This window comes from Cricetulus griseus, chromosome 3, assembly GCF_003668045.3.
Source record: "Cricetulus griseus strain 17A/GY chromosome 3, alternate assembly CriGri-PICRH-1.0, whole genome shotgun sequence".
In the NCBI taxonomy this organism is placed as follows: domain Eukaryota; kingdom Metazoa; phylum Chordata; class Mammalia; order Rodentia; family Cricetidae; genus Cricetulus; species Cricetulus griseus.
In genome coordinates, this window is record NC_048596.1 from 195,812,122 (window position 1) to 195,838,830 (window position 26,709).

Below are 26,709 nucleotides of genomic sequence, written 5' to 3' on the forward strand. Positions count from 1 at the left end.
TAGTGCTAGCTTGCTGTAGATAGTAAGAGAAAAGTTACAGTGGGAACAGACTTAGGGGTTAAATGGGGAAAATGGTATTAAAGCAGCAAGACTGGGAACACTAGAGATGAGAGACAAGAAGCTTACACTGGATGTGAGATGGCCATGATGGCCTGATAAGAGACAGACAGATAGATGGGCTCTGAGATACAAGGCTGGTGTTGGTGGGTCAGTTAACTGCCTCCCATGAGACCTGCCCTATCCCCAGAACAACATCTTCTGGCCACTATTGCTCTTTTTCATATTCTTGCTTCTAATGCAGCCATGACAGATAGCGTCTAAGAGGCTTTTGTCGTTTCATGAAAGAGAGAGATACCCAACCATCTCATAGATTCGGGAGTTAAGTGCCATTAACTAGGAATAAGTATGAATTAACTAGGAATGACTATAGCTATTCCCTAGCTGTGAGGACAAAGAGGGCTTAGTACAATTACTTGAGATGCCCGAAAGGTTAGAGATGGCAACAGCAGTCAATGACTGACAGCTCACAGGCAACCAAAGTAAGAGCTAACAAAGCCAGGATGGTTAACAGAGAGACCTTTAACTACCCATGGCCTGGTTGCAACATGCAAATATGTAGCATGGTTGCACTAGGAGAGCATGCATCACATACAGTGTCTTCTAGCTGGCCATCTAATAGCATTACCTCTGTGTTGCGCCGTAACTCCATAGCAAGTGTCAGGACAAGCTGACCTTGACAGCCCACTCAGCCTCTCACCAGCCCCCCAAGAGACTTCCTTCTCTCTATATTAAGCCTCTATATTTTTTGAGTCCCACCTCACCTTTCCCTAATGTCTTACTTGCTCTTACTAAAGTTTACAAGCATCAATGGTTCGAGATGTTGAACTCAAGAGCTGCTGTCCCAGGTTAATCTCAGCACATGAGGTCCTTGAGTCAAGCACAATAGGGCTGTGAAAGATCCCATAGCCCTCAGAGTGCAATGTGGGTAAAGCAGCACCTCACTGTGTTTCTGTCTGAATTTCTCTCATGGTTGATGATACTGGACAATCTTTCCTTTACTTTGGTCATTTGTAGAACTTCGCCGTGGAAATGCATGCTCATTCTCTCCCATTGATTCATTTGTCAGTTTTTGAGTTTCCAGTGATCTTTATATGTTCTGGATATTAGACCCTTATTGAATATATGATTTGTTGAGTATTTCCGACCCTTCTTTTTGCTTTGTTCAATAGATTCTACTTTGTTGTGTTTTAAACTACTGACTCATAAAACCTAATGTGAGGCATTTAAATGACATTTGCAGACAAAACAATCCAGAGCTCTGTGTCTGGTCGATAATTTATATCTCCCTGGAGAGCCAGGTGTTAGGTCTGTCTGCTGGCTGGCTGCGAGCTTTCTTTTCCATCCTAGCATTAAGCGCCATGATACATCCATAGGAACAGACTAGCATATAGATGACAGATGCCTTGGTGTCTTCCTGTGTCCGTGGACAAGTCCCTTTGTCTGCTGTATGAATAAGCTTGCATAAAGAAGAAGAGTGAACAGCAAAACACTAGGTCATCCAGCATAGCAACCAAAGGTCCACATCTTACGTCTCAGTCCCAATTAACATTTAGCTGGACGTGGTTCTTTCCCCCAGGAGCTCCTGGGTCTGGCTCTCTGGGGATGTGTGTTGTTAAAATGTTCTGACCTGGATGCTAACATATAAAGGGCCAGCAAGAGGTCTGCACTCTTTATTTAGCATCTTTCTATTGTCACGTGAGACCCTGGCAGATGCACCCACTGAAGTCACCACCATCACATCTCAGTCCATGGAAATGGTTGTCTACTTTCAAGCAAAGCCTGGGACAATGGGAAGCTGAGGCAGAGAAGAAGCCACACCCACCTTCCCAGTCACACTTCTGTAACACAAACTTACACCACAGAATTATCCAGAATACCTTCCTCTCTGTGTTATCACTTTGGTAGCACAACTCAACTTGAGTGTCTTTGCTGACCACTGAATAATTTATAGGGTTTTTAAAGAATATCAGGAAAGAATTGAAAGAATAAGACAAGAAACAGACATAAATATATCACATCACTGAGAGCTAATTGCTGTTAATATCTTGCTACATAAAGCCCCCTCCTTTATTTACATTTCATGATCTGTATATATTATTTTACTTACAAAAATGGGATCTCACTGTTCATAGACTTTTGAAACCTGCTTTTTGTTCTCAACAGTATAATGGAAACATTTTCCATGTCATTAAATATTCCCCTAGTAAGCATTTATTTTTAATGTGGCTGCCTCTGGCTTAAACAGCAGCAATCTTCAGTACTACAGAGAGCTATGCATGGTGGGTTTGAGCACATTTTTTTTGTCATGCTGTAAGATTTAAATGGTAATTCTGTGGGAAGACTCCTCTGGCCAAGGAAGAGTCTCCCCACCAACCTGCTCAGAGCCAGGCAGATCACCTGTAGCTCCCAGCCACCGGGTGCTTTCTTGGATGGTAGAATTCATTAATAACCCAGAGAAGCAGGGGACAAACCCAGCCCTGGGTGACCGACTGGCATAGACTCCATTAAGGAGCACATGGGTAAAGAAGCATGGTCCTTTGGAGCTAGTTAGAATGTCAGTACCCACTGCAAGTCCCATGCCAAGGTGTGCTATATGTGTGAGAAAGGGAATGTGTGAGAGGCATGTGACTGTGTGTGTATTTTCAAGCAGCGGGGAGAAGGACAGTGCAGTTTGAAGAAGTAGAGAGGGCAAACAAGAGTATGCTCAAGTGTCAGACCCACAAGTGTTTAATGGCTCAGTCTGACTTCAGTGTAGAGACTGGCAGAGTGGCAGCTGATATGACAGAGGGACTGCTGGAGGACAGTGGAATGCTGTTAGATGTCCTGTGTGTTTCCTTTAGTGCTCACGATGACACTGCGGGATAGTTCCTCTTATCCCTTCGTTTTTAAACAATGGGACTGAGGCTTGCTTGAGTTGACATGTCCAGTCTCATGAGCTGCCAATTGTTGGTAGCGCCAGTCCACCTGCACTATTTATTATTTTGATTTGAGGTTTTGTTTGCTTTATTGTTGCTTTGGAGACAGAGTCTTGCTATATGCCCAGACTACCCTCCTCCAGCCTCTGCCTTTGCCAATGCCTTCTGTCTATTGAGTGGTCACTCCATAGTGTGGTAGGGATTTCACACTTATCATTGCTTTGTTTCATCCCCTTGACATTTCCAAAGAGGAGCTAGAACACAGAGACTATTCCTTCACGTGTTCTGGTCCACAGAGATAATAACGACACAAATATACTACATCTATCACTGGCCAACCACACAGCCCACTCTGTCTCCAACAAACTATGTGGTGACAGAAATATGGGGCACCCACTGGCCTAAGGTATTTGTACCACCAGAGAGTCCTGTAGCCAACTTCCCATTCTACCTTTTATCTCATTCGTAAGGATTTATTTGGTTCCCACCTTGTCCCAAGAGCTGCCACAATGTGGATAAACACAACCCTCCAACCCTTGAGAGATTCCTGGCTGCTAGCCACTGTGCAGTCAAGCACTGTGGTAAACTTGGGCAGAGGCAAACCCCTAAAAGCAAAGAACAAGGTGTTGCCAATCAAACACAGCCAGAGGGATGAGGCAAGCTCCAGACTTGAGACCTAAGGAGCTGAGCCTTGCCTGGAGGACAGGCAGATAGAGGCATTCCCAGGCAATAGTAGTAAAGAGAAGCCAATATGTTTAGCAAACCACAGCCGTGATTAACTATGGATATTTATAGACAGTGGATGAAGGTATAGTCTGTGTTCTTGGGCAATAGGGAGCCATGGAAGGCTCTGGAGTTATGAGAAGTAGGATCAGTGTACAGATAAGGTGATTGTAATGATTTTGCTCTTGAAATGGAGAAAGAAGGCTCCTGGAGATATGTGAGGGTGGGGTTTGTGGCCCTATTAAAGAAGTGCTGAGAATGAAAAGGAAGGGACAAAGTTGAAAGTAACTTTTGCTTAGTATAATTTCACATGTGTTGTGTGTATAGTATATGTATATGAGTGCAAATAGAGGCCAGAGGTGTCTTTCTCTTTCTCTTCCTTCTCCTCTCTAGACAGGGTCTCTCACTGAATATGAAGCCAACTGTTTTGGTGGGACTGACTGGCCAGTGAGCTATAGAGATACCCATGACATCAACCCACAATGCTGGGGTCACAGGCACACTCAGTCATACTGGCTTTTATGTAGATGCTGAACATGTGAACTCGGGTCCTCATGCTTACACACAAGTCCCCTTACCCCCTGAATCAGGTTCCTCTTGCTATTCTACTCTATTGATGCCCCAAACGGTATGTTTTCATGGCCGTGTATGATAAGGTAGAATGTTGTGTTTGTAGCCATAGATGAGTGACTGAACCATAAGTCCTAGGAGGGCAGCAGTTTTAGCTGTCTTCATCACACCTACACCTACCTCTTAGAGCAGTAAAAAAGACTAGCCATAACTTTGTGAAAGAGAATGAGATAGCCCTTGTTTCAAAGGACCCAAAACCCTTATTTCCTTCCATTCAAGCTGAAAAAATAGTCTGCCCAAATTTCAGTACATTGGCAAAACCAATGGATTTTACCAACACAGAACATTCAGGATAAACAGATTAACTCTGTTGGGGATGCCCCTTCCTTCCTATACCTGTTTTCACTCCCACAGGCAGAGCTTGGGCATCGAAGACAGATGCCAAGAATGGCTGTTTGTTCAGTAAACAATGAAACTTCCAGCAGTTTTCAATATTTTTCCTTACAATCCCTGTCACGATTGTGTCCCCTTTAAGGGAACACAGGGACACAACAATAAAAAGGAACAGATTAGAAAGGAAATCCATGTGGTGTGCTGCCTTGGTCTTCCTGGACCCAAGTTAATGGATCAAATCTACCTTCTTACCTGCATCCTAGCATGCTTCTCGTGCCTGGTGCACTCAGAGTGGTTGATTCTCTGAAAATGTCTGTGCTATTCTGTCCTTACCTCATCTCTGTCACTGACCTCACATACTTTGCTACTCCTAATAGAATGAGGGTTCAAACTTGGCAGGATTTGGGGAGGAACTACAGAGTGGGGACAGTAGAATTGAAATGTGGGAATGAATGGCCAGGGTTTCCAAGAAGCCTGACATTTGGGGATTGCCCAGAGAGCCACCTAAAAATACCAGCCTATCCCAAAAGAAGCTCTTATCATCAGAAACCCAACCAGCCCCAGGCTGATAAGAACAGATGAGTAATGGGAGACTGTGGAATATGGACTTCCAGCCACTGGGCAGGTAGAGGTAACTGTGTCTGCCCCGAGGCAGAGAGAGCAGTTGAGAATGTAGGAAGCAGACCAAGTGGGCTGACATGTCTCAGTATCACTGATAGGAGTTATAGATTCTGGAAGAATGGGATCTTCACCTATGCAGTGGAAACAATGGCTTGCCCGGCCTTGTGGAAGTACATGATATCCTCCGGAGTAATTCACAGGAGGATAAGCACTGCTTGAGGCATACAGCAAGTGCCCAGTGGATGTATCCATGATTTTTGATAAAGTCAGAGTCTGGGTGGAGTCTAGCTGGACAAGCAAAGATTGGGTAACTGTGGCCCAATTGAGGAAGATAGTAACTTTGTGAGAACCAGAGGGAGAGACACAGGCATGTTTGACCCTAAGTCTAGAGTCTGCTCGCCCTCAGGACACAGAGCTGAGCACCCCACAAAGACACAGACAATAGACTTCAATTACCCTCCACTTTGAAAAGGGCTCTGGAGAGAGGCCAGAAGGAAGACAGACGCTGTCTTTATTGTTATTTTTATAAACGAAAATGAAAAGGGGCTCTCCAAGGGCATGTTGGTGGGTTTTATTATTTGTGAAGAAAAACACTCATCTTCATCAGCATTCTGTCCATCTGCACGGCTGAGCCAGGAAGAGCAAGACCCAGTGTTAAGTTGGAATATCTGACTTCTAGTTCTCTGCTCAGCTACCATTCCAAGGCGTTAATAGGCTTAGTGCTTGTCAGCAGGGCCAGTACAATTTCAATAGCAGGATGAATGGCTGCTGCCAAGATCACATGGGGACTGCCAGTGCCAACAGTACAGGGACTGGCAGTTGGTGAGGCCTTGGACAAATATTGCTGAAAGAAGGTGATCAAAAGGGCTGATATGCAGGCAAGAAGTCAACAGGAGAACCTTCCAGAATAATCCATGGTTGGGGTTATCCTTTTTGCTTTTTCTTTGCGGTATACAAATTAGCTTCCAAAGAAACGACAGCATGAGTGTGATTGGAATCCATTTTGTGTGATTTCCTCTCTCAGAAGATTTAGAATTTAGTTTGATTTATTTTCAATATAACCAGCCCAATAGCAGTGTAAAGGGAGTGTGCAGAACTGCTTTTCCTCCATGGCTGTGGTGCCTGCGTCATTGCTCTCCTAAGGGACGCCTTTGTTTTGAAGCCACCTGGAATGACTGGCAGTGGTAGAATTAAAGGAAGCTGTGCATGGAAATGCATTTGCCTAAGTCAGTAAATTGCTTGCCTTACATGAATGAGGAGCTGAGATTAATTCCCAGAAATCCTCTTACAAACACACACACAGAGAGAGAGAGAGAGAGAGAGAGAGAGAGAGAGAGAGAGAGAGAGAGACAGACAGAGACAGAGAGACAGAGACAGAGAGACAGAGACAAAGAGGGACAAAAAATAGTGGATCATGCTTGAAATCTCAAATGCTGGGGTATCAAGACAGGAGGGTCCCTGTGGCTTGCTGACTAGTTGGTCTGTCCGAGTTGGTGAATTTCTTGTTCAGTGAGAGATTCTGTCTCAAACACACACACACACAGATAGATGGATGATATGGATAGATATGTACAGATGATAAATAGATGATAGATAGATAGATAGATAGACAGACAGACAGACAGATGAAAGATAGATAGATAGATAGATAGATAGATAGATAGATGAAAGATAGATAGATAGATAGATAGATAGATAGATAGATAGATAGACAAGGTGGAGAGCAACTGGGGAGACACCTGTCGTCAGTCTCTGACCTCCACAGCTGACACGTGCACATAAACACACAGAGAGAAGGGGAGGAGGAAGGGGGGGATAGAGGAGAGGGAGAGTAACCCTGGGTGCCAACTGCCATCAGAAGATCACATCTAGATGGGAACAGGGATTTTAAAAGCAGCAGCTAAGGCAGACTGCAGGAAGCAGAGTTGGTTGTGCTCTGTGTGTTCGAATACCATACTGATTAAGCACCTGAAATTAATGGGCAGAGGACATTAACAGACAGAGCCCTGATGTTCGACCAAGGTCGTAAAACAGAAATTGCTTCAAGTTGCAGACATTTAGAACCTAATTTTAGAAACCTCTGCCAACTCTCTGTGGGCCCCTGTGCTTTTTGTCATTGAGAGCCTGTAATTGAATTTTCTGGACGTTTTGACCAGAGTGTAACTTTGTGAAGCCGATGATGCAGCAGAAAGCAATTTTGAATGTGAATCTGCAAGCGCTGTCCCCTGCTTTGTGATCAGCAAACACAGCGCGCCCTACTCACTGCACTGGAGCTGGGGGAGAGCAGAGGGAAAAGGTATACCTTGTGATTAGGTATAACCTAGAGAGTGCCTCATTGAGAGTCTCAGCAGGTGGCTCGATAACGGATTTTATAAAACCTTAACATAAGGAGCCCCCATAAAACATATTATCTTTTATTACCCATACAGAGAGTGACATTTCAGATGGTAATAAATTGAAACCCAAGGAAAGCTCCCAGCTCTCACTCTGTGCCTAGAAAATGATAGGACCACCAGTGTCCTGGTTTTACTCAGTGGCAAAGGTGTTTTCCCTGACCAGGGTCCTCTAAGATCATCTTCAAGCTGCAGGCGCCTGCAGAGGCTGGAAGAGAGAGACCTGGAGCAGGGGTTATGGGCAGTTGTGAGCCTCCTGACTTGGGTGTTGGAAGCTGTGCTCTAAAGAGTAGTAGGCATTCTTAGCTCACTGAGCCCTGTCTCCTCTCGGCACCTTGTCCATGACATTGTTCAGATGATAACTGTGGACCAGTGACCTCTGCAACCTGAAACACAGACCCTGAGGCCAGGTTTGCTATGTTGGCCATTCCCCAAAGGGGAGAGTGCCAGACATTGGGCTTGGGATGGGAGTTGTCCCCAGGGGATTTAGAATAAGGTCAACTTGTTTCCAAGGACTGTGACCGAATATTCATATCAGGGCAGCATCTTGAGACCTCAGCCTTCAGAACCCAGGCACAGAGGATCTGGTGGGGGAGGGGAGTCAGTGGCAGGTCCTTGACTTCTCCAGGGACTAGAATAGATAGATAGACAGACAGACAAGGTGGGTCTCCTTCCAGGGAAGGAGACCGGCACACTCAGAGAATTTACTGCATGGAGTGGACTTGTTTACCACACTGTGGATATGGGGGCAGAATAGCCATCTCCTACAGGTTCTTCAGGAAATGTCTGGCTGACATCACACTTCAAATGATTGAGAAGAAAATATTTTCCACAGAATGGAGATAGAAGGAGGCAGCTGGCACGTTTGGCCCCATGCGGAGCTATAGGCTGGTGGGCCCCACAGCTCTTTAGGAATCCCTGTGACTTCACTTCTCTCCAGGGAGGACACAGCAGTTTCCATTGTCAGCCACTGAAGTCTGCTCACCCCAGAGACAGCCATTTAAAACGACAGTCTGGAAGTCAAACATCCAAGATGAGTCTCACTGAGCTGAACATAAGGTATCACAGAGCATGCTCAGGTGAAAACTCCAGGGGAAATTTTATGGCTTTGATTGTTCTAGAGGCCTTCTACATCCGTGGCACATAGCTTCTTCCCTACCTCAGGCCAGCAGGTACCATCCTCAGATCTCCTGCCCACTTCCCTCCATTTCTTCCTTCCTCTATAGGGCTATCACCACTCAGGCAAATGTAGGCTTTCTCCCTGTGTTGATTCTTTCTCATTACTGTGACCAAGCACTTGCCAACAGCAGCTTAAGAGAGAAAAGGGCTTCCTCCACTCACAGTCTGAAGAGATACAGTGCCTTGTGGTGAGGAAGGTGTGGCAGCCACAATGTGAGGCATCCAGGTGCACTGTGTCCACAGAGTGCAGACAGGAGGTAGGGCCAGGCTAAAACAAAACCTCAAGATCTACCCCAAGTGACCCACCTCCCCCAGCTAAGCCCCACCCTTAAAGGTTTCACAGCTTTCCCAAACAGTGACACCAGCTGGAAAACAAGTACCCAAACACGTGAGTCCATAGAGGATATTTCACTTTCAAACAGTATTTCCCATCTCCTGATGGGTAGCATAGTCACTTTGCCATGTAAGGAAGCTGGCCATTATCTCCAGGCATGAGGTAAGCATACCATCAGGAGGAGAGGGCTCAAGAAAGTCTTGATAATAGGAGCCAAAATTCAATTAGGGAGAAGAAATTCTGGTATCTCCCTGCATCATGGAGTTGCCTTAGTTTACAGCAATTTATTACATATTTCAAAATAACCCAAAAACATGAGTTTATAGCTCCCAATCTTAAAAAAAATGACAAATGTCAGAGTAGATGGAAAGCTAATTACCTAGATTTGACCATTACATGGATTTTATATGAATCAAATTATCACATTATACCTTACCCAAAACATACCCAACTGTGATGTGCTAATTAAAAATTTTTATTTTAGATAAAAAGGAGACATGGGAGGCTTCCTAGCTGAAAGCCCAGCAGCTTTTAGAACCCACCCCACCACGCTTGATACCTGAACCCACTCAGAGTGCCACACAGTATGGGACAGGGCTGTACAGGGAATTTTCATGGTGTGTCATGGAGTCAAACAAGAGGACATATCCCCCACCACACGGTGGCCACTGAGAGCGACTCTGGCAAGAAAGGGGGATCTTGCTGATAGAGTAACATTGAAGCCACACTTAGGAGGACATGTAGTAGAGAGCAGTGCCTGAGCAGAGGTGCAGAGGAATGGGAAGGCCTGAGGCTGGGAGGAAGGCAGGTGACCCCAGAATGCTAGAGGGTAACAAAGCTTGAGGAGAAATGGGTAAGCAAGGCCTGGGAGCCTGTGTTTGGTGTGTGGCCTTTGGGTCTTAGCCTAGAACACTGTAGTCACCTGTGGGCCGGTGGAGCTTTGGATGTCTCACTCTGGTTGGCTTGGAATGACGTGAGATTTAGAAGGAAGCTGCACAGTTACTTGGGAAGGTGAGGGTTAGCATCCTTGGCAGCTGGAGGAGTGGTTATGGGAGGACAAAGAGCCCAGGAGGAAAATCTACAGGCCTTGGTGAGCAGTTGTGTGAGGCACGAAGGGAGTTTCTGAGGCCAGTCTATGACACCACCTGGAACTGACGGCCTCATGATGAAGAGCCACTGCTGGCCTTGACGCTGCCCATGAAGATTGAAGGGAACCAAGAAAGACATCTAGGAGAGGTTGTGAGCCAGCTAGAGAGGCCATAGCAGTGCAACTCTGTGTCTTAGAGGGAACAGATTTTAGTTTTTTCTAGAAAAGGGAAAGAAAAAGAAGAGTCACAAGCAAATAACATTTTACTCTTTTTCACATCATAAACGGGTGAGGGCTGGGAAGATGGCTCCGTTCACAAAGTACTTGTAATGAGTGCCCGAGTTAGATCCCAGCACCCACTTTAAAAGCTGCAGTACTGTGGAGTACACATATAATTTAAGTGCTGGAGAGGCGGACTGAAGGCTTCCTGGCCACCCAGTGTGGCCAAATCGGAATGCCCCAGGTGCCAGTTAGGGAGTGTCTCAAAGAGTAATGTGGACAGCACCTGAGGAACAACACCTGAGGTTGACCTCTGGCCTTCACATGTATGCACACACACACACACACACACACACATACATATGCAGGAGCACCTGCACACATAGCTGAACACCAGCATACACCAGCAAATCAGTCAATAAATAGGTGAGTTTAAGTTAACATATGCAAAAAAAATACTGCCTGTCACATAGTCATGTGACAACTGAGCACAGGTCACATGACAGTTGAGCATAGCACCCCATCAAGGCATGTCCCCAGCTCAGCAAATGCAGCTTCCAAGAGTCTCCATGAGACACAGGACCCCAACTCTACCCAGCGGTGCTAGTGGGGACCTCTAGGACAGGTCAGGACCAATAGCTTGGAAGCAAAGTCACTCATGCACTGAAAAAGCATCAGAACTGTAGTGTAGGGGAAACTGTAGCCATGCCTGCAATTCCCCTGTTAGTCTAATCCCCTACACTGTAGGAACAAGGCAGTCAGTATAACTACACTCTCTTCTTCCACATTAGGAGCCATTGTTCCCCCATCTTACTCAGATAAACTGAAGAGATTCTGCAATGCGCTCAGCTATACTTCTCACTAACCGCACATTTGTGGGCCCCTCTGTGTCCCTCTGCCTCCTGTGCCCCTGTGCCCCCTATACCCCATCACTGCAAATCCCGTGAAGATCAGGCTTCACCACATGGTCTCTGAGGGACCTTCACAGCCTGTATCTGCTCACCTCACACAACCAGGCTCCTGGCACATCAGGCCCTATTTCAGCTTCGATGCCAGGCTCCATCCTGGCTATTGGTGCTTCTGTGAATCCCTCCACACACGTATGTCCCTCCAGGCCCAGTTCCCTGACATTGACCAGGTGCCATAGTGAACCTGCTATATCAGTCCCCCTCCTCATTCTGTCACAATGTACCAGGCAAAGGCAACCTATGGACCAAAGTGTTTGTTCTGACTCACAGTGAAAAATGTAGTTCATCGCGATGAGGAAACCATGGCATCGGGAGTGGAAGGCACCTGGTCACCTCACAGTCACACTCAGGAAGCAGAGAGAGGTGAACACTGGTGCTCATCTCACTGCCTCCTTTTGGTCCAGTCCAGGACCCCAGCCCAAGGAATGGTGCCACCCACAGTCAGTCTAGGCACCCTATCCACCTCAGTGAACCTGGTTCAGAAACTCCCTCATGGATATTCCCTGAGGTTTGTCTCCTGGATGGCTCCAGATTCTATCAAGCTAGCCACCCATCATAGCCATGGAGGCCCTTCCAGCCCTGACATTAGCTTTCCACACCTGCCTCCAGCAGGGCCCTCCTAACCTTGGGCTGAGGGGCTCTTACTTCTGCCTTATCCCCAGCCACACCTGCAGCTCCTTAAAGAGGAACAGAGCATATTTTACGCATCTCCTGTCCCTAGTGTCCAGAACAGACTCCTATGCACTGACTGCATTTGAAGCACCTCTGAGGTTAATAGTTTCCTGCTTCCTCCATAGAAACTGACCCCTATTTCCAGCCCCAAACTGAAGACACCACCACCCCCATAGTCTTCACATCCCAGCTTACATACTGTGTCTGGGTCCCGTGCCCTCTCCTTGACAAGTCCACCATCTCATTCCACTGAATGAATCTGGTGTTGGTTCTTACAGTGGACCTGATTGCTGGTACCTATCTCTACTGTCTAGCACAGTGTCTGGCAGAAAATATGGGCTCAGTTAATTCTCACTGAACTAAATGGATTCTGTAGCTCTTACCCCTATGCTCCATCCCCTCTACACAGATAGTAAATAGTGTCGTTCTGATAACATTCATCCATCTTCACACATTGTCTTTCTGTTCCTTGTTCTAGAATAGAGGAAGCACCAAAGGCAGGTCTGAAACACTCATCACATCCTAGAAGAGTTACTTGTATGTAGTAGATACTGGATAAATGTTTCTGTGCAGCCAAACTGAACTTCAAGTATGGTCCTGCCTGTCATCTGCAGGAGACGGTTTTCCTAGGTACACTGTGGATGCCATTGGTGGGTAATTTACTGTAAACTCATCACTAACCTCAGAAGCATGCTTTGTACAGAAGTGTTTGATCTGCTTCTGGTGTCCCTCAACCTCAAATCCATCACTTCAGTGATTCCACCCCCATATGTCTATGAGCTGTGTTTATTTCCCTTGCTGCTTCCCCACCCTGCTGGCGTTGTCAGAAACCACTAAATCTGGGAAAATGAGCTCAGCCTGCTTAGCCACAAGGCCCCAGCCCGGAATGAAGAAGCAGCAGGTGACAGCCAGATATAAATGTGCATATTAGCACCAGGAAGCCTAAAGACAAACACAAGGCAAGCTCAAACCTTTCCTGCCTGGGGTAGGAAGGCCCTCACTCATCCGCTGCAGCAGGAATAAGTCACATTTTATAAGGAAACGCACTTAGGACTTGCTGGATTTAGAGACAGCCTGATCCCAGCCTTATGTGGTCCAAGTGGATGAATCAAAGCCAAGACAGAGAGCAACTTGTTCTGCTACAGATAATGTCTCTGCCACTCCATTGTGATGTTTACGGAGCAGGCATCAGAAGCAGCTAGATAGGAAAGACTATGATTCCCATTTGCAATGCCTGATGCAAGAAGCTTTGCATTGGTTGGCCCTTGCCTGTGCAGCCAAAGCAGGTACATACATAGATAAAGGGATTGTGTTATAACTGTTAGTGGTTCTCACTAGAGATACCTGAAATATTAGAGAGCTGCAGCTGCAGAGATGGCTCAGCAGTGAAAAACACTGGCTGTCCTTGCAGAGCACCTGGGTTTGGTTCCCAGCACCCATATTGGGTTGCTCACAACCACCTCTAATGCCATCTCCAGGAGGTCTGATGCCCTCTTCTCATTTCCATGGGTCACATGGTGCACATGAACCCATACAGGCTCATACACACGCATGTAAAAATAGTAAGTAAATAAATAAATCTTAAATATTCAACTATTCTTCCGTAAACTTTCCTAAGCTCTGTTTTCCCACATACTTATTTATTTACTTACCTATCTATTTATTTATCTACTTACCTATTGGTTTTGCTTTGCTAGTGACCCAACCCAAGTCTTCATGGCTACTAGGCTCTCTGCCACTGGGCTTCGGCCTCACCCTTCCCTTGACTTTGAATGCAGAATTTACACTCTGGAGCCTGCTCTGAGAGCTCACCTCAGCTAACTGCATGTCTCTTTCTACCTGTGTTCTCACACTGGGAGATCCAGATCAGTTATGGTTAAAGTATTTAAACATTCCAACTTCCAACGTTACCAATCAGGAGATGGTTTCATTTGTTTAGATGATGTCTCATGGATCCTAGGCTGACTTCAAACTCACTGTGTAGCCAAGGAGGTTGACCTTGAACTTCTGCTCCTCCTGACTCCACCTCCTAAATCCTGAGATCAGATGCAGTGCCTACACCATGGCTTCCTCCCCGCTACACAAGCACTCTGCAAACTGAGCCACATCCCCTGTCTGTAGGGATGTGGTTTAACTTGTACAAATACACCACTCTGTGCCATCTATTAGCTTCTAAAAAGCATGTCGGTAATTGGCTAATTATTATATAACTACAATGGTCCCCATTAGAAGGCTCCAAATGAGACATGGCCCTTAATCTGGTGGAGTTCAATTGTTACAGCCAAGGTGACCATAAACAAGTGATGATCGCATCCGACCATCACAGGGCACAGTGAGTGCTGAGGGAGAAATAGCACTTGTTATTCATTGCTGCATAACCAATGACTCAAACATAAATATTTGAACCCATAGACGTTTCTGACTTTACAATCCCTGTGTCCAGGAATCTGGGTGCTGCTAAGCCATGGCCTGTGTTTACTGGGCTCTTGCTGAGCTTCCCCAGTGGGTTGGCACAGGATCTTCTGTCCCATCAGAAGGTTTGACCCAAGAAGGGGCCAAATCCAAGCTCACTCAGTGGCTGCTGGCCTCAGCTTTGCACCACCTCTTCAGAAAATGTTGTATGAGTCCACTGTGTAATAGTAGCCGTCCATCGTGATTTAAAGGTGAGATGTTTGAACCCTTGCTCCCCAGATGGTGGTGCTGTTTCAGGCTGTCTGGAACCATTAGGAGGTAAAGCCTAGCTACAGGAGTGGGGATCAGTCCTTGAAGGTGGTAGCTGCTTCTGCTTTTAGCCAGCTCTCTCTGCATCCTGATCTACCAAGATGCATCGCTCCAAGGTCTTGTTGCCATGGGCAGGCAGCAAGCTCACGCCTAGTCTATGCTCTCTGGCCCCACTCCTAGCCTGTGCTCTCTGACCCCACTCCTAGCCTGTGCTCTCTGACCCATGTAACAGAATAAAGCCTTATTCAGTTACATTGCTCCTGTCGGGTACTTGGTCACAGTGATGAGAAAAGTCACTGACTTGCCCTCTGTTGTTCATTGGCACGTGCAGACTGTGTTCTTAGCACTTAGGCCTCATGTAATCCTCACCCAGCCAGTAAGTAGTCCTATTTTCCCATTGACAGAGGAGGAAAGAGAGGTGGAAGGACTTACATGGCTTGGCTAGGATTGCTCAGCTTTAACTGGGGGGGGGGAGGGGAAACACGGTGTAGAGGAATACGAAGAAGGTTAGGGAAAGGGGGTGGAGGGCTACAGAGAAGGTTAGGGAAAGGGGGTGGAGGGCTACAGAGAAGGTTAGGAAGGATATATGAAAAGGCCATATGGAAACCTACTGTCTCACAGCCCAGTGATCCACAGTAATGATAATTGATTAAATACAGTCTCCTCCCTAAGTGCCAGCCAGCTCTATTCAGCACTTAGGTCTCTGCCTTCATGAAGGCTACCTCACACTGAATAATGAACATCAGCAAATGATCAGGAATTAATTAGCCTGGAGGGAGTAGAGATACTGTGTTCAAAGGTAAGAAAAGGCACAACACCTAGCAAAGCAGTGTGGTCTGCATGAGGAGAACGGGTGGGGATGAGACAGGAGAAGGATGGGGCTGTGCCGGGTAATGGCAAAACCTTCCTCCGTGTAACATTGATTCCTTGATTTCCCCCCACAGCTACCATTATGCTTGTTATTAGTGATAAATGTTCCATTAAACACAGGCTTATGTGGAAGTCATCGTCGCCATGTAAAACATCAAGGGCCCTGTGATTGATTAGCTGCCGTATTTAATGACACCGCTTGATTCTTTTTTCAAGATGAAACGTTTGGTTTTCAAATCAGTGTGATCAGTGAACCCAGCCCATGTCTATGGAGACTCACTGGAGGCTTTTTTGCTGCAGATATAGCATCTCCCTCTGTTGCTGGGTTATCTAGCAACGGCAACTGGAAGACTCCCAGGAGAGACCCCAAGCGCAATGGACATGCGTGACTGCAGAACTCAAGCCAGGCGAGCAGCTTGACTCTCTTAGCTGCATCTTGCAGATCAGATCACTTCAAATAAAATCAGAACAGCCAATTTCATTCTCCCAGGCTGGCACTATGCATTTCTCAGGCAAAATGAAGCCCCGGCTCCCCACAGTAGAAGCCAACCCTGAGAACCAACAGCTTTGGTTTGAAATGGAAGTGGGGACCATGAGCCCTTTGAGATACAATTTCATCAGGAAACAGTGCTACATCTTCATTATGAAGAGCAGCAGTAAATAGCTCACCTTTATGTCCTGAGTCCTGGCTAGGTGATGGGGCCAAAGGTGTGGTCCTTGCCTGGGAGAAATTGGTCGTCTAGTTAAGGAAATAGTCAACAGGTTTTTAGAATATGGCCAGACAGGCTGGGGAGAAAGCTCAGTCAGCAAACTGCTTTCCTCAGGAGCACCAGGACCCGAGTTTGATCCCCAGCATCCATAGAAAAGCTAGGTTTGGTGGTATGAGCTTGCAATCCCAAATCTGGGGAGGAAGACATAGGAGGGTCTCTGGAGCATTTGGGATAGCCAGTCTAGTTGAAGAAGCAAGCTCCAGATTCAGTGAGAGATGCCTTGTCCCAAAAGTGAGGCAGAGAGCAATTGGGGAAGAACTTATACATACACGTATAAATCAACCAACAGTAACCTGCTCTCATGTTGGTAGAAACAGGTTAGAAATGGCCTTTGATCCTAAGTAATGGCTTAGGCCCTGCTCATACTCTGAAACGCAGCCAAGGCATGGAATATGGAGGGTTGGGAAGAAGATTCCAGAGCCACATCAAGGGTATCACTTCATCCCATTGGCCAGAATCAGTCACATGTTCATCTGATCAGGAGACCCAGAAAAAGCAATCTTGGTTCAGCTCTCCAAGTCTGAGGAAGCAAGAGGTGGATTCCTGAGATTGTCTTTACCACAGGTGCCCTTGGTTGCTAGCAGCCAAAACTGACCCTCCTCCTGAAAGAACATCTTTCTGTGCTATCCAATCAAAGAAAGAAGAGCTGGAGTTGAGGGGCAGCAAACCCTGAGGCCCAACTTGTGTCTTTCCAGCCATGATGGTACCTTTTGCATGGCGCAGTTTGGAGGTGCTTTGCAATTAGTTTGACTATAACCATCTGCCCTCTAATCCTTGAACCAAGTAGACCAGAGTATCAAGAGACGTGGATGGCATAGGCAGCCTAAGCTTGGAGATGGCTGTGGGGCATCCACCTTCCTCTTTAGTTTGTTTGTGTAGAGACATGGCAGCTAGGCAGTGGGGGTCTTGTCCCTAAAGAAACCAGTGCCTCTTCACAGGCAGTAAGCTGCTTCTCCTAAAGCTTGAGGGGGCAGAACCCTTCACTGGGCCTGAGAGCTGCTGAAGAATTGCACGTGTTCCCTACATTCTGTCACTGTGGCTCTCCCAGAATCTAACTGTTTAAGCTTGGGTTTGTGAGTTGCTATGATTCAGTCAGGACATGGGCTCTGGCCCATGTCTCTGTGTCAAAGGTGTTTCCCAAAGAAGACCACCATGGCTAAACACTCAACTAACACCACCTGTGTGTGTAACAAAAGCAGAGTGGCCATGAGAGATAACATTGGCACATGTACTTTAAGTAAGAGTGACCATAAGGAGCTAGGGAGCCGGGGATATGGCTTCCAAGAAAGCAAAGTTTCCAAGAGCGATACAGAAGTATCGAAGCTTCCATGGGCCATCTTGTCAGGTGTTTAAATTGGAATGGCATCTCTGGGGTTTACAGACAGCTGCTTTTATTCCTGCTTACCTTCTTTGTTATTACTGTGAAAGCAATTGTGTTCTCGTTGTGTACATCCATGAACATATGGGTGTACACGTTTGCATGTGTGTGTGTGTGTGTGTGTGTGTGTGTGTGTGTGTGTGTACACGTGTGTGCATGAGTGTGGGGGTCCCAACTTGATCTCAAATGATTTCCTCAACTTTTCAGTTGAAGTGGGGGTCTCTCCCCCTGACTTTGGAGCTGCCATGTCTACCTGGCTGTTAAGTGGGTTCTGAGGATTCAAATTCCAGTTCTCACATTTGTGCAGCAGATGCTTTGTCCCCTGAGCCACCTCCCAAGCCCAGCAATTGTGTTTGCTGCAGAAAAATCCTAAGCTCTGAGACAAGCAAACTTTCTATCTTAAAGCTGCTTTCCATGGTGAAAACATAGAAGGAATTGGCTGGTTTGACAGGAACCAGGTGGCTAAATTATGAAGGACTTACCCAGTAAACTATCAGGCTTCTATCTAAGCATAAGGATGCCAAAAATTGAGTGTGTGGGGATGTAAGGGGTGGGGGTGTCCCACCCCACCACTGCCAGTTTATATTGAGTTTCGGGAGTTGTGATTGAGTGGGGGAGAAGAAGAGGGTCCTCACTTTCCACTTTCAAAATGGCAGCCCCATTTTTACTTTCTTACATTGATTGGCATGACTTTCAGCACTGAGAACTTTGTTAATATAACCTCTAAGTTTGCCAGAAAATTGAGACTTTTGGAGCAGCTCATCCAAACTCTACAATTTGTCTACTTCATACTCTGATTGATTTCCTACCACACTAATCAATCCATTTCCCATTACAGCCATAAAGTTTTATTTACTCCGTGAGACAGCAATTGACTGGCTCATTTTTTAAAATTATTCATCGTCACTAAGACAACAAGAGTTATGCTGTGTGCCCCTCCTCTGCACTTTTGTTAGGATTCGCACTCACCTCTTCTTTCCTCTGATTTGTGTGTCAACACAACTTCCTTGATCTTGACCTTTGAGCTCTTTAAAAAGGGGGTCATGGCTTGGATGATGGCTCAGTCTGCAAAGTACTCTCCAAACTTGATGTCTTGAGTTGTGTCCTCAGAACCCACACAAATAGCCAGGCAGGTAATGCCCACTTGTAATCCCAGTGCTGGGAAGAAAATAAGTGGATCTCTGTGAGCCTCTCCCATTGAGAGACCCTGTCTCAAAAATCATGATGAAGGCCAGAGAGATGGCTCCGTAATTAAGAGTATTTGCTACTCTCTAGAGGACCTGAGTTTGGGTAGAGTACCCACATGGTGGCTCACAACTACCTGAAACTCCAGCTCCAGGGGATCCAATGCTGTCATCTGGCATCCAAAGGAACCTGCATTCATGTGCATATATCCCCACACATGGACACATAGTCAAAAATTGAATTTAAATGTTTTAAAAATGGGGTAGATAGTACCTGAGGGATGTTGCTTAAGATTGACATCTGACCTCTACCAGTATACACACACACACACACACACACACACACACACACACGCATGCACACACACAAAAGAGGTGGTGGAAATCATTTTCTGCAGAAGAAAAATTTTAAATGTATTTGTGAAGTGATTGGAGTGCTCATGAAGAGCCTATTGTGACACTCTGTAGGATATGACAGTCCTTATGCTTTCTTGTAGTAAGCAGATGATTGATCACACCATTAGATGCAATATTAGTCAGAACTGCCTGGTTGCTCTTCACAGAACCTCTGAATCAAGCATCTTGAGGGAAGGAGAAATTCATTCATTCATAGGACCCGCAGGGTCTGAGAGGTGAATCGGCTCCAAGGATGACTGCCAGGAGTGTAGACAGTATTAAAAGAGCTCTGTCTCTGAAGAAGCAGTCATGGAGACTGCATGGGCCTGTGCTAGGTCCTTGGCATATATGCTGTGGTTGTTTAGCTTAAAGTTTCTGTGGGACTCCTGGTAGTAGGAATGGGGGTGTCTCTGACTCTTTTGCCTGCTCTTGGGACCCTTTCCCTCCTACTGGGTTGCTTTGTCCATCCTTTATATGAAACTTTGTGCCTAATCTTATTGCATCATGTTATGCCGTGTTTGGTTGATATCTCTGCCTTTTTCTGAAGGGAAATTGAGGAGCCGTGGATCTGGGGGGTGGTGAGGGGAGATTGTCGGAGGAACTGGGAGGAGTGGAGGGAGGGGAGTCTGGGACACTGGTGGAGTAGAGGGAAGGGAGGAGGGGATGATGCAGTCAGAATCTATTGTACTAGAGAGAGAGAGAGAGAGAGAGAGAGAGAGAGAGAGAGAGAGAGAGAGAGAGAGAGAGATTGAGCTCTGTCTCTACCTCTGGCTCTGCATTATCTTCCTGGGAGGATGCTGATGCTGATGGACATGACCTGTTATGACCTGTCCAGACTGGGTCTTAACCACCTCCGAGTTCAACAGAAGAGCTGCCTTTCCCTCTGTATTCCAAGAGTAGCACATGCCAGATCAAACTTCAGATTTTGAGTAGCCTAACTTGGACCACATGCTCAGGCAGCCATCATGGACCCATAGCTGGCTTCCTAGACAAGGTCAAAGGAGTTTTTAGGGATATGATAGTCCTTGGGTCACATACTCACACTCCTGACAGGACAGAATGTGAGCAGTGGATAGATTCTGCCTAAAAAGCAGAACTGCAATAGGAAAAGACATCCTCAAAGGGCTGGAAGGTGGCTCAATGGAGAAAGTGCTTGCCACACAGTATGAAGACCAAGAGTTCAGATCCCAGCACTCACATAACAGGCAGGCATGATGGCACACCTGTAAATCCAGCACTCTGGAAGTGAGTACAAGATTCCTGGGGCAAGCTTGATAGATAGACTAGACAATTTGATGTGCTCTGGGTTCAGGGAAAGACTCTGCCTCAATAAAGTAGACAGCCATCAACATCAACCTGTGACCGCCACACACATGTGTCACACACACACACACACACACACACACACACACACACACACACACACACACACACGAAATATCAGTACCCTTAGACCCAGTAATTCTTTGGGGTCTACCATGCAAAGACAAACAAAAGCAAAAACTGAGCCCAGATGTAGACACAGCTTCTTGAACAAAGATGTCCACTGCTTTGTTATTTAAACTTTCAATACTATGAAGAGACCTGGTAAGAGAAGACACTACACAGTGCTCACATAGTTGTGTTTGTCACAAATCATAAAATAATGTTCAGGAATACTGTTGGTATACATCAGTAAGTACACTCTTCCACACTGGGGGAAAAATTACCTTGACTTTTTATTCAGTCTTTGGGTGTTTTTAAAGCTGTGTACAGGGCTTGGGAGATAGTTCATTAAAATGCTTGCCTTATGAATACAAAGACCTCAGTTCAACACTTTCTTTAAAAAAACATAGTCAGGTGTGATGGCATACATGTGTAATCTCAGTGTTGAGGAGGCAGAGACAGCTAGCCAACTTAACCTACATGACAAGCCCAAGGTTAATGAGAGAGAGAGAGACCGATACAGAGACAGAGAGACAGAGAGAGAGAATCTGCCTCAAAGGAACATGTGAAGAACACCTGAGGAACAGCACTGGGTTGAACCCATCATGCATGTTACAGTAGAATGTATGTACATGTGTGTGTACAGATACATGTATTCATGTATATGCAGGCACACACAAAATGAGTACAATGTTCTATTGCAAAAGTAAAGAGGTATAGCATATAAGAAATTGGACCTGGAATGTTCAGGTTTGTGATTTTTGCCAGGATTAAAGGAAAATAGCCCCATTCATGTTGTTGATGATGGAAATCCATATAAGGTAGCCTGATATTTTCCCATCATACCTGACATCAATTTGGCACCTGGACAGTGGGTGTCATTGCCCAGGAGCATCAGGCTGAGCATGGTGTCAAATACTGCCCACATTCTGCAGGTAAAGATTTCAATCCTGATGGAGCTAGAGTGACACTGTCATGGAAACATGTTAGTAACCCTCAGGATCATGATCATGACTTCCCTGGGAGCCACTAAGCCATCCAACAGAGCCTTTCCAATTCCTCAAGTTGGTAACTCGGGACCAGTCCATTAAGAGTTTCTGTGGATCTGGGGAGATGGCTCAGTAGGTGAGAGAGTTTGCTGTACATGTGTTAGGACATGATTTTGGATCCCAGCACTCACACGAAAAGCTGAGTGTGGCCACATGTGCATCTGTAATCCCCGTGCCAGGAGGTGACCGGGATATGATGGCTGCTTTCCAGGTCAGTAAGGGACCCTGTCTCAAAAGGAAAAGACAGAGAGTGATAGAGCAGGATACCCAAAGCCTCTGTAAGTGTGTGTGTGTGTGTGTGTGTGTGTGTGTGTGTGTGTGTGCTCTAAGTTTAGGGAAAGACTCTGCCTTAATAAATAAAGTAGAGAGCCATCAACCTGTGACCTCCACACATGTGTCACACACACACACACACACACACACACACACACACACACACACACACACACAGTAGTCCATGGGAACAAGCAACTACCGACCTTTCAAAAATTGTTCCAAAGATTTCATGAGTGTTCAGTTCTCCACATGGGCTCATAGTTCTGGAAGGAAATGTGAGGTTCCCCATTGTTGTTTTGTTCCTTGTTCCTTTTGGTACCTATAAATTACTGACTGTTATAAACCCCGGTTTTGGAAGCTGTCACCCTAACAGGGCTGTGGAATCAATTATAAACACCTTTTATTTTTGTCATTGAAGGTGGCCTCACTTGGACTCTCTCAGTGCGTGATTAAGAAATCAATCCAAAGAGATTGAAGCAAATGAGGAGAATGAATACCTTTATCATGAGCAGAGAAATCCTCAGGCCAAGGCTGGCTCTGGGAAGCCATCTCTTTTTCTCCAATGTACAGTGTCTACAGAGCCATTCTGTTTGGCTTCACCCCCAGGGGCTCATTTCCCATCCCTGCTGTGGTGTGAGATAGCTCATCTTGCACCTCCAGTTGGTGCTACCAAGTTGTCACCAGAGGGATAAAAGTTACTTTCCCATACTGCCCAACATAGCCAGTGCTGATCTGGCCATCACACCCCTGGGTTGGGTGCTCTTATCGGTGTCTCTGATCTAGATGATTCTAGAAACGTTCCATATAGAAAACACAGAGAGGTGGTTGATGAGTCTCCAAAGGAAGCATGGCTGCAGCTTACCAGAAAAAAAGGTGTTGCTAAATGACCAACACTCGCACCGGATAAGAGCAATTTACACACAGTCTCACACACTCCATACAGGATCCTAGCCATATGGTTAGTTATTTTGAATGTTTCAACACTGAGAAATGTGAACCCTGACTTTATACTAAGAACACTGAAGAGACAGTAGCAGAGGTGAGGCAGTTTATCTTAGGAACTTGCACAGCTCCTGGAATGGCAGGCTCTGGGAGCACAGGGAACAGTGTTCTGGCCTAATGAAAGCCCTCCCTGACCCTCACTGAGTAGTCAGGAGGGCACCATCTTACATGCCAACTAGGTCTTGGTTTTACCTCTGTTACTCACTCTTTTTTCTCAACAAAAGCCACATGTGGGTTCTTCTCTGTGTGTTATAGAATAAATATTCTGTATTTTAAATATTTTAAAGCTTTACAGGTCATTAGGCCAGCCTAGCTGTTAGTAATTTTTTAGTCTAAACTTCTAGCTGGGGGAAGGGGTAGCTTAGCAGAGTTGGTTTGTGGAGGAACATCAAGACTAACAGACGTCAGGCATGTTCTGTTTTTTATTCTGTATTTAGACCTAAGCTGTTCAATGTAGTTTTCAAAATGAACCATCAGATTTCATTTCTTACAAACATGGCTTTTGAGAACTGTCCAGTAGTCAAGAAATACATGAATAGAAAGATCTAGTCATACAATCTCACTTGTGGTAAATTTATGAGTCCATGTTTACATTAAAATGCAAACTCCAGATTTAGTATTCCAGGATATTAAAAGAACAACAACAAAGGAAATACCACATAAGAGACGCTACACCTCATTTATTTTTCTACCTGTACAATGGAAGCAGTGATCAGCTTGGTGTGCTTATAAGAAAGATCCACTATGTTGATGTATGTAAAGTATAGTGACCCCAGGGTTCCTAAAGTCACCATCTTTGTCATGACCTCAGAAGTGGAGTTAGCCTGTGTCCAGATCAGCTTCAGAAGTTTCATTGAAATGACAGGGGTAGGCATGAACATCCACCATGAATATATGCCCACATCCAGGTCATAGAACATTCTAGAATGTATAAATCTCCCGTTAGCAAGGACAAGTCAGTAGTTCCATTCTGGTTGTCATTCCCAGTCTATAGATACTAACTGTCACTCTAGAGCAATTTCAAATATATCTATACATTTAAAATGTCATGGTCAGTTAAAGATGCCTTCTCTAGAAGGCATATGGAACATGCTCTCGCCAGTTCTCCAAAACAGTGCTTCAAATCTAAACACTGTCTTCTCTGGTGTTTCTTTTCTTTGTAGACTCTGGAAAATCCCAAGTATGAGTTGATCATTGAAGCTCAGGATATGGCAGGACTGGACGTTGGATTGACAGGCACAGCCACAGCTACCATTGTGATTGATGACAAAAATGATCACTCGCCAAAATTCACCAAGAAAGAGGTAAGACCTAGAACAGTGTTACAGGGTCCCTGTGGTTGCTATTTGTCTAAAATGCCTGAGCACTAGGAGACAAAATGTGCTTAGTCTTTTTAAAGTCAGTAAGAAAATAACTTTTAATACCAAGGTGCCATTTCCATAGCACTGTGTTATGTGAGTCCTATTGCAATTTTTGTATAATAGTAAGTACAGATGGAGAGGCCAGTCTGAACAGCAGCAAGGAGGTAGAGTGGATTTTCTTGGTAATCACATGGTGTCCCAATAACCCAAATTTTTTTGAGTTATTGTATATAGAGGACCATTGTTTATCACAGGCATGGACCATGCATTGTTTCCCATTTATGCCAGGGAGAAGTTGAGATGTAAGACCTCGTTCTACTGTTGACCTGGTGCCTGACCAAGAAGTCATGAGCATTATGCATGGGATGGACACATGCGAAAATAAAGCTTCTTTGGTTCAAAGCCAAAGCATGTACTATTTGTGAGATGTTGATCTGAGGGTAGCAGAGAGCATAACAGAATTAAGAGACTTATGGAGAACATGTAAATGAAGAAGATGAAGGGGAGCCATGTTGCTATGGTGACGATGAAATTCTAAATGTGGGCCATTCTTATCCAAAGGACCATTCCATATTTTATGTGTTTTCTGTATTGTGAATGAGGGGGTTGCATGTGTATAAATGTTCACGTGGGGGGCTACATTTGCATACACAAGTGTATGCAGGGATTCACACAAGCATATGGAAACCAAAGCTTTACATTACATGCCTTCCTCCATCACTCTGTACCCTATGTATTGACTCTCTAACTTGAAACAGAGCTCACCAGTTCAGGTAACCTAGATAGTCATCTCTGAATACAGCCTGTCTCTGTGTCCTGAGCCCTGGGACTATAGGAGGCATTGTCTTGTATGAACTTCTATGCACATGAGCATGTCCCACAGTGGGGTTGAAGGTGTGTGTGGTTGTTGGGGATGTGTGTTTTCCACATTTTCTTTACATAGTGTTTCATCTTGTGGTGAGTAGGGAACCTTTTTCTCTGTTTCAAAGAACTGTGATAGAGTATCTGTGATCCATTACATGCAACAAAACTGAAAAGGACTCTGTTCAATTAGATGTTTGACTCACATAAAATCTCTCAAGCAGATGGTCCACAGGCAGTAACGGTGGCACTATCATATCAACTTCTCTCTTACTTTTCTATTGTCATGACAAAACATCATGGCCAAGGCAACTTATAGAAGAACGCATTTCATTTGAGGCTCATAGTTGCAAGGGTTAGGTTACTGTATGACCATCTGGTGGGGAGGAGCTGGAACAATAGCTGAGAGCTCACATCTGTAACCACAAGCAAGACACAAAGAGAGCTGAGAACGGCTTGGGGTTTTGAAACCTCAAAACCTTCCCCTAATGAGACATCTTCTCCAACAAGGCCACGCCTCTTAATCCTTTCCAAACAGTTCCACCAACTGGGGACCAAGCATGCAAACACACAAGCCTATGGAGGCCATTCTCATTGTAACCATCACAGCTTCCAAAGAAAGACTTCTGATTTCTGTCTAGAGCTTAGTAGATCTTCAACTAACTCTGACTGACCAACTTACATTGTCCTGTCAATCTCAGGTCTTGAGGGGGAAGGCAAAGGTAAATCAGTTTCTTGTTAATTTTAATGCACTGTGTTTGCAAATAATTATCAGAGTTTTAAAAGCATCAATCATTTTCTTCATTTAGTCCATCAATTTTATTGTTTTTTTCTTTTTACTTATTTAGAAAATTCCTATAACATGCCTACAGCCAGATCTTATGAAGGCATTTTCTTTTTTTCTCCACTTTTTAATTTAAATTAGAAACAAGATTGTGTTACATGTCAAACCCATTTCCCTCTCCCTCCCCCTCCTCCCCTGCCCCCCACTAACACCCTACCTATCCCATACCATTTCTGCTCTCCAAGGAGGGTGAGGCCTTCCATAGGGGGTCTTCAGAGTCTGTCGTATCCTTTGGGATAGGGCCTAGGCCCTCCCCTGTGTGTCTAGGCTGAGGGAGTATCCCTCTGTGTGGAATGGGCCCCCAAAGTCCACACCTATGCTAGGGATAAGTACTGATCTACTACAAGAGGCCCCATAGATTTCCAAGGTCTCCTCACTGACACCCACATTCATGGGGTCTGAATCATTTCCATGCTGGTTTCCCAGTGATCAGCCTGG

The 26,709-nt window shown here is 45.4% G+C and overlaps 1 protein-coding gene across 1 annotated transcript in view; it reads left to right on the top strand.

Annotated features, from left to right (window-relative positions):
- The window catches only part of Cdh13 (cadherin 13), a 997,178-nt gene that overhangs the window by 852,878 nt on the left and 117,591 nt on the right, over window positions 1-26,709 (top strand). Inside the window, 1 exon segment of the mRNA XM_035442709.1 lies at window positions 24,369-24,509. Within this exon segment, the coding sequence (XP_035298600.1) occupies window positions 24,369-24,509 (141 nt within the window).